Source organism: Myotis brandtii, unplaced genomic scaffold, assembly GCF_000412655.1.
Source record: "Myotis brandtii unplaced genomic scaffold, ASM41265v1 scaffold313, whole genome shotgun sequence".
Classification (NCBI taxonomy): Eukaryota; Metazoa; Chordata; class Mammalia; order Chiroptera; family Vespertilionidae; genus Myotis; species Myotis brandtii.
Window position 1 is genome coordinate 302188 of NW_005361994.1, and position 8802 is coordinate 310989.

Sequence of the window (8802 nt, forward strand, 5' to 3'; positions counted from 1 at the left end):
TTGAATTCACACACTGGTGTCCTGCTCAGATCCGTGGTTCCTATCAGTGTTTGAATTTCATTTACTTTCATGTGGAAGCCGGCCTGCTGGGATCCAGAGGGACAGACTTGCATGGATGGCACCCCGAAGAACAGATTTTAAATCACGGCCTCCACAGGTTTAAAGCGCCGAAAACACTCAGCTCACATTGTCTCCAAACCAGCACCGTGGGTAACAGGGTGGGACCCCATATATAAACTAACTATAGTAGGGATGTCACCCATATCGGAGAGGTACCTTTAACCAGGCAATTTTACTATTGTGCGTCCCTTCTTAAATTTTTAATTTTTATTCATGATGTTGTTAGTGACATTTCAGATCATTAAAATGGGGGGTAGATATTATAACTTAATTTGCAAAAGTCTTACTGAACTCCAAAGAATTTATGAGAAGGAAAAAAAATAACATATTTTGAAACAATTTATTATAGATATGTAAATGCTTTTTTAATTGTTAAGCATAGAATAGTGGTATACCCTAGAGTAGATAGGTCAAAATAACCAGGAAACTGGGTTTACAGTTAACATGTTATTTGACCTGTTTATTTTAATTTTTCATGATTTTCCAGAGTATATATAATTTTTCTCCAGAGATAAGAGCCATGGATGTCAATCACACAAAATTCAGAAACTATAGAGACGAGGGCTAGCTCTTCAGCCCTGCCTTGATTGAAATGTTGGCAGTGAAGGGCAGAGACCTGTCATGACAAGGCTTGCCAACAGCTGAGCACACATCTTACCTTCTGCGCTACCTCGAGTATCTGCTCATCCCTAAATGTGTATTTTCTCTCACTGAGAACATGTTAGATTTCCTTTCACCTAAACTATATCAAAGCAATTTTGAGATTCTAAGATATTTTTTCCTATGACAAGAGCTAATTTATAGTACTGTCAATCCATTGAGAGCCTGCTAGCTATTGGGCCATTGTGTCGGTGATAATATTCATGTTGCTATAAATTTCTGATTCTTAACTCACAAAGGGAGGCAGGCCACACTGAGGAGCTGTGTGTGTGTGTGTGTGTGTGTGTGTGTGTGTGTGTGTAATTTGATGGAGCATATTTCAAACTTCAAATGTCTTATCATACCAGTGTCTTCCCCCCCCCCTTCCTGCCCCCCAGAGCATACAGCCTGGGAAACATATTTTTGGGATGTAGAGAGATGCAGAGAAAATGATGAGGAAGCATTGGGGGCATAGGTTACAAAAGATTGAGAAACATGAAGCTCACATCTGGAATCTGGGTCAAACCTTTCCCAGAACGGTTACATCATTTGTTCAGCAAAGATTGATTGGATGTCTGCTGTGTGTCCAGCACTGGAGAGGCTGAGATGAATCAGATAAAATCCCCTATTCTCCCAGAAGTTCATAGTCTAGGAGATGTCAAATAATGACAGAGCAGCGGGATACCAATTTTTGCAGGAATACACAGTGTTATGGGTCACAAAGGAGGTGAGGGGAGAGGTCTAGAAAGCCCTCCCCGAAGAGATGGCTTTGGGATTCAATTTGGAGGCCTGAGGAGTTCAACTGCCTGGGTCAAAGGAATGGCTGGGGGGTAGGGGGGCATTAGAGCAGCAAAGAAACCAGGAGGCCAAGGAAGAGTGCTATGCCTGGGGGCAGCGACTTCAGCATGCTAGGCTGATAGGGACATGGGGGGAGGGGCTGGATGTGAGCCTGGAAGGCAGGACCAGGTCCAGATTCAGGCACTTCCTGGTGGCTGACTGTGTACATGTGGGCTGTGCTGTGTGGGCAACAGAGAAAAGCTGGAATCATTTTAAGCAGGAGGGGTGGCGTGTTCAATTGGGTGCCTGATGGTGCTTGACTTTCAAAGAAACTATAACCCTGCTGCTGGGTTTTATAAAGTATTTCCTCTTACAGAAGTATTTTCCTTTAGGATTCATGATTGAGTTCATAGTTTGGGCAAGATTGGAGAGTGGACAGGGAATCTCTGAGAAACACACGAATAAACACACAGAAACTGGCCAAAGGCTTGTCATGAAGTAGGGAAAGTGCAAAGAAGGAAAAGAAGGGTTTTTTGTTTTGTTTTTCATATTCACTTAAGTATTTATTTACATTCTGCACTAACATAGATTATGTGGTGGAAGCTCACACTTGCTTGTATTTGAGGAAAAGGACAATACCCGACTAAAAAAGGGTGTGGTTATCTTGCTAATGAAAGAGCCAAGTTCTGAGTTTTGTTCCAAAACTTCAGAGGTTATTCTGTGCTCCTATCACAGCAAATGACTGCAGCGTCTAGACTACAGAACAGGAGGGGAAGACTGTTAACCTTGGCCATGAGAGGAGCCCCCTCTGATCCGCCAGGCTGTGATACAAATGGTCCGGTTCCCAGAGCTCACCCTGTCTCCCCTCTTCCCACAGATAACACCGCGGGGGTATATGCCCGGCATGGAGGCTTCAGTCGGCAGAAGCAGGATCTGTACCTCCTTCCCATCGTGATCAGCGACGGTGGCATCCCACCCATGAGTAGCACCAACACCCTCACCATCAGGGTCTGCGGGTGCGACGTAAACGGGGCGCTGCTCTCCTGCAACGCCGAGGCCTACATCCTGCACGCCGGCCTGAGCACAGGCGCGCTCATCGCCATCCTGGCCTGCATCGTCATTCTCCTGGGTAAGGGCTCCCCTGGCACCTGCAGGGAGGGCCTTCCTAGATGCCCGACCTTGAAACACAGATAGTTCTGAGGCCAGGCTGGCTGCTAGAACTAGGCTGTGTGCTGTGGGTGAAATCTGAGACAGAGGCAGTTTCTGCTCCTGCATTTTTTGGAATGGTGTGTGTGTCGGGAGGGGGGGTGGAGGAGGGGGAGGCAAATTAACAAGCAGTTAGAGCAATGTTGGGGGAAGGCTGATAAGCAACTTGCCAGGCACCCCAGGACTGAATAGTAGAAGCCACCTGGGGGTGCCATGGGGTCACCAGAGAAGGTTTTGCAGGAACGGAATCTGGGCAGAGACCTCGTATATGAGTAATGCTTTGCTGTGCAAGAGGAAGGAGAAGGATTAGAGACAGACAGAATAATCATGAGGCAAAAGACAGTGTGTAAAGGACTCGAGAAACTGGAGGAAGGTCGAAGATCCCCTGCCTGAAACCTGGTCTTGATTCCCCCTCTGATTAGCATATGTAATATCTGGGGGTGTGCCTGGGCTTAAGGGGACCCTGAGAACGCGTTCTGCCCTGGCAAGCTGGGCTAGGGACCCCTCTTCTGCTCTCTCCTCCCATCTGTGGGTTCCTCTGTGATAACAGGAATGTACTGAGGCTCATACCATCCACCATGGTTGGGCCTCAGGAAGAGTAGATCAGTCCCCCCAGCTTCTCAGAACCTGTAAGTGACAAAAGTCAAGATTCAAATGCAAGTATGTCTGACACCACGTTTATGCTTTTCTACAATGTGTAGTTCACCGCTGAGTGAATGAATGGGGTTCAGTTACATAGGGGAGAATGAGTGCGCTCAGTTCCACAGAGAGTTCCTGACGAATGTCTGGGTACCAGGCCCCATGTCTGGCCCTCGGGGGAGGGGGGGTGAAGAGAAGACCTAGACAAGATCTCAGTGATGGGTAAGTTCATCGTCTATCGAGGAAAATACGCCCGAACAGATAAACTACAGAGGCACATAGGGCGGTGAACCAAAGATGTTGGGGGCACAAGAATAGAAAGTGCCTGACCTGGACTGGGAAGGTCAAAAGGTCAGAGACATCTTACTGGTCAGGTCCTGAAAGAGTTTCCCAGTGGGTGAAAGAGGCTGGGATGGATGGCGATTGCAAGCTGAACACGGAAGAGCTCTAAGAAATGCACAGGCTACCTGGGGAGCCAGGGCTGTGTACCACATGATAGAGATGATGATGATGATGATGATGGTGAGAATGGGGGCAGGTTGGTGCAAGAAGCAGGTGCTAAGAGCTCGATCTGGTGCCAGGAAAGGTTTCCAGGATGAAGGATAAGACAGAGTCCAGCCAAGCAAAGCGAGTGAGAGGAAGTGGTCTGGGCAAAAGTGTTGTCAAGAACGAGGCAGAGAGGAAGGACACTGCTTGGGGAGGGCTGGGGGCCGGGTACGGTCTGGGCAGGTGCAAGCAGTCATCCCTGGATCTCACAGTGATGGGGGACCCAGAGGGGCTCTCAGACCGCCTGCCACATTCGGCCACCAACATCTTCTCCAGTGTTGCTGAGTGTGCGGGGAGCATCCTGATGGAACAGTGGAGAAGCCCCCTGGGGGGAGGCGACAGATAAAGAGTGAAGCCTTGCCCGAACTTCCCCTGGAAGCAGCTCTGCCCACTCGCCATGTTGCCTGAGCTTAGCGGGATCCCTTCCTTCACCTGGAGTTCAAGCCGATGCTCTTTCCTCCATTCGATCAAATAGGAGAAGACCTGTCTCCCAGGGTCTTTATGAACGTTCCCTCCTCTGTACCGTGGTTTGAAGATACGGTGCCATTTCTCATGAAGAGACAGTAGGTCCAGGCTGACCCCACCCCCAGAGCTCTGGGCGGGAGCAGGGCATCGCCTCCCATAGAAAGGGAGGCCTGAGCCCTGTGAACGGGCACGCCCGTAACCTAGAGAGGCAGCTGTCTCCCTTTGCCTCAGCCACATTTAAGAGGCTGCAGATCACGTAGTTAGAACCCTCCCACTTCTTAGGAAGATGACTTCCAAGTAGTGTCTGACTCGTGTAAAAAGCTCAAAATAGCTCCAGCTTGGCGGTTTGTTTGGATATCATGTTGTCCTGGCAGCGTTCTGCAGAGGGAGAGTGGGTGGAGGGCACATAGCACGTCTGGGGGGTGGGGCGGGTTCTAGGTAAAGCTCTCCTTTCATAGACGGGTTCCCGGTTCTGTGCTTTGCGGGAAGCAGCGTTCCCCCGGGCAGGGAACCCGGGAATACTGGGCTGCACCTGTTCTCACTTGCCTTCTCCTCCCTTGTAGTCATCGTGGTGTTGTTTGTGACCCTGAGGAGGCAGAAGAAAGAGCCGCTCATAGTCTTTGAAGAAGAAGACGTCCGAGAGAACATCATCACCTACGACGACGAAGGGGGCGGGGAGGAAGACACGGAGGCCTTTGATATCGCCACCCTCCAGAATCCCGATGGCATCAACGGGTTTATCCCGCGCAAAGACATCAAGCCCGAGTACCAGTACATGCCTCGACCCGGGCTCCGGCCAGCGCCCAACAGCGTGGATGTGGACGACTTCATCAACACGAGAATACAGGAGGCGGACAATGACCCCACCGCCCCTCCCTATGACTCCATCCAAATCTACGGCTACGAAGGCCGGGGCTCGGTGGCCGGGTCCCTGAGCTCCCTGGAGTCGGCCACCACAGATTCAGACTTGGACTATGACTACCTACAGAACTGGGGACCTCGTTTTAAGAAACTAGCGGACTTGTACGGTTCCAAAGACACTTTTGACGACGACTCTTAACAATAACGATACAAATTTGGCCTTAAGAACTGTGTCTGGCGTTCTGGAGAACCTAGAAGATATGGAAACAGGTATTTTTTTAAATCAAGGAAAGGCTCATTTGAAACTTAGCAACATTTTACAGAGAGGATACGTTTAATAAAGCCGAAAGGACATCAAAGTGGTAAATACTGTGAAGTACCTTTTCTCACACAAAAAAAGGCAACGATTGAAGTTGTTTATCAGCTTCGACGGAGGGAAACCACTTGGCATATGGAATATTTAAGCGAAGGAGAAACCTAACGGTGAACTTGCAATGAAGGGAAATCGTGTATGTGTTATGAACATCTAAGTCCTTCCTTCTTCTTTTTCTTCCTTTTTTTTTTTTTATTTGTCAAAGAAGCTTCCACAAAATTAGAAAGGACAACAGTTCTGAGCTGTAATTTCGCCTTAAACTATGGACACTCTATACGTAGTGCATTTTTAAACTTGAAATATATACTATTCAGCCAGCTTAAACCCATACAATGTATGTACAATACAATGTACAATTATGTCTCTTGAGCATCAATCTTGTTACTGCTGATTCTTGTAAATCTTTTTGCTTCTACTTTCATCTTAAACTAATACGTGCCAGATATAACTGTCTTGTTTCAGTGAGAGGCGCCCTATTTCTATGTCATTTTTAATGTATCTATTTGTACAATTTTAAAGTTCTTATTTTTAGTATACATACAAATATCAGTATTCTGACATGTAAGAAATGTTACGGCATCACACTTATATTTTATGAACATTGTACTGTTGCTTTAATATGAGCTTCAATATAAGAAGCAACCTTTGAAATAAAAAAAAGATTCTTTTTTAATTCTGGGTTTGATTCTTAACATTGGAAAAATTAAGTATTTCTAATGACCCCTTTATATTTCTAATTCAAGATATTGTGATCTTTGAATAACCCTATTTATGATCTGTTCGAGTCCACTGCTTTTAAACTGTTTATTTAAAATCAAATGTGTTTTGCAAATGTGTTTTCGGATAAGATTCTGTAACATCGTGCATACCTTTGTTTGTACAATCTCAGTGTTAGCTTCCTGGCTTCTTTTCGCACACATCTTCTGAAAAAGGAGGATGCTAAAGATCTAGGTCAGTCTATGACTTTGCAATACTTGTTAAATCATATGCATTTATCTTGTATATCAGTAATTCGATAGTTCTAAGAGATGAATCTGGGAGAGGAAATGAGATGATCAGAACTCTAAAGATCAAGATGTAGATTTTTTAAAAATATATTTTTATTGGTTTCAGAGAGGAAAAGAGAGGGAGAGATGGAAACATCAATGAGAGACAATCATTGATCAGCTGCCTCCTGCATGCTCCCTACTGGGGGTCGAGCCTGCAACCTGGGCGTGTGCCTGTCAGGGAATTGAACCGTGACCTCTTGGTTCATAGGTTGACACTCAACCACTGAGCCATGCTGGCCGGGCCAAGATGTAGGTTTTATGCCCCAACCTACCATTTTGGGAGTAGGGGTGAGAAGAGTCAAAAATATAAATTTGCCACAAGTAGTTATCAGATCTCCAATGTTATTCTATGTTCCCTTCCTTTGATCTTGCCAGGCTATCATCATGCCTCTAATGGTTAAAACTGCTCACTTCTCCTCTTAATATTAGCTTCTCTTAAAATACAATGGTGTTTTAAATTTTGTCAAAGAAAGAGCAATTCATTTCCAAAGCTTTGTTTTAAAATGGGCTTTGGGCCATGGGCTCAGAATGAGGGCAGGGACCCTGATGGGTTCTGAGGGTCGATGCCATTTGATGCGTGAGTTTGCCTACCGTCTCCTGCAGTCCCATCCAGCTGCCCGGGGACGGCGACATCTGTGAAGGACATTGCACCTGCCCAGGTGGGCCAAAGGTCAGAAACACAGCAATACTAGGGGGGGGACAACAAATGAAGTAACACTGCAAGTGCTTCCTCTCTTTCCCCCTGGACATGGGGCACATGCTTGCTCTTGGATTGCAGACAATTTGTAGACTAATTTTTTTTCTTCTTTTTACTATTGTGAACATTTCTTTGAGGCATTTCTTGGAATCTTGTTACGTACTATTTTTATGACTGAGTCGAAATCCATACAAAGAGAAATGAGAAATGTTTCCATGAAAGTGCACACTTCCATCTTCCTTTGCATTTAAACCAAGTTGTCTGAACGCTTCAGTGGAATAAATTCTGTGGACAATGTCACTTCGGAATCTTTCATTTCGGTGAAGGATTGCACATTCTCAATACTTCCATAATTGACGGTTTTGTTCATTTTTTTATATAGTTTTTATAATCCAAAGAATATTTTGCTAGATTTGCACAGCTCTCCAATTGAATTTGAAACGAAGAAATCAGTCACCAGGAGTATGAACAACACTTAAACACGGATGCCGCTCTAAGTAACCCTGTCACCATGGGTGATCTTTTCTACAAATGTATTTGGATTCAATTTGACAAGTCTGTTTTCACGTTTTTATGTTTAAGGCTTTATTTTTTTTAAAGGCTGTCTTCCTTTCAATAGTTAAAATCCTTCTTTTCTACAAGTGTATTTGGATTCGATTTGACAAGTCTGTTTTCACGTTCTTATGTTTAAGGCTTTATTTTTTTTTTAAAGGCTGTCTTCCTTTCAATAGTTAAAATACTTGTTTTTCTTTTTCTCTTCTCTTTTTTTACTTTAAGCCTCTATTGTTTGTAGAACCGTCTCAGAAGCTTGGAAATAAAGTGTCTTTTCCGGCGAGTGGAGTCCTTTCTCATTTGGAACCTATTGCCTTAAAAGCAACCTGAATTTCCTGGGCCTCCCTCATCTCACTGCTTTCTGACATCGATTCCGCTAACAGAAGGAGCACTGCCCTGTTCTCTGTCTTTGCCCTTGGGCAGTGGGTATTGCTTACATTCATCATTCATTCATTTATTCTTTCATCAACATGTATACATGTTTTTAAAATATGTTTTTATTGATTTCAGAGAGAAGGGAGAGGGAGAGAGAGATAGAAACATCAATGATTGAGAGAGAATCATTGATCGGCTGCCTTCTGCACGCCCCCTACTGAGGATTGAGCCCAAAACCCAGGCATGTGCTCTGACCAGGAATCGAACCGTGACCTCCTGATTCATAGGCCGATGCTCAACCACTGAGCCACGTCAGCTGGGCCTTATCTTCCAGAACCTGTGCTGGTTAAAAGATGCAGAATGAATCTTGCTACCTTCCTTGACATCTTTCAATCTCCCCAACTCTGTTCCAAAATATCTATCCGCATGTCTTAGGGTCTCCCACTTACTTCTATGCTTACCCACCTCCCCAGACAATGTAACTGGGTATTTCCTCTTATGCA

The 8802-nt window shown here is 45.3% G+C and overlaps 1 protein-coding gene across 1 annotated transcript in view; it reads left to right on the forward strand.

Annotated features, from left to right (window-relative positions):
- The window catches only part of CDH11 (cadherin 11, type 2, OB-cadherin (osteoblast)), an 80008-nt gene extending 73709 nt beyond the window's left edge, over nt 1-6299 (forward strand). The window contains exons 11-12 of the mRNA XM_005870141.2: nt 2414-2665; nt 4956-6299. Coding sequence (XP_005870203.1) covers nt 2414-2665; nt 4956-5452 — 749 coding nt within the window. The 3' untranslated portion in view covers nt 5453-6299. The remainder of the gene's footprint in view (nt 1-2413; nt 2666-4955) is intronic.
- The last annotated feature ends 2503 nt before the right edge of the window (nt 6300-8802 follow it).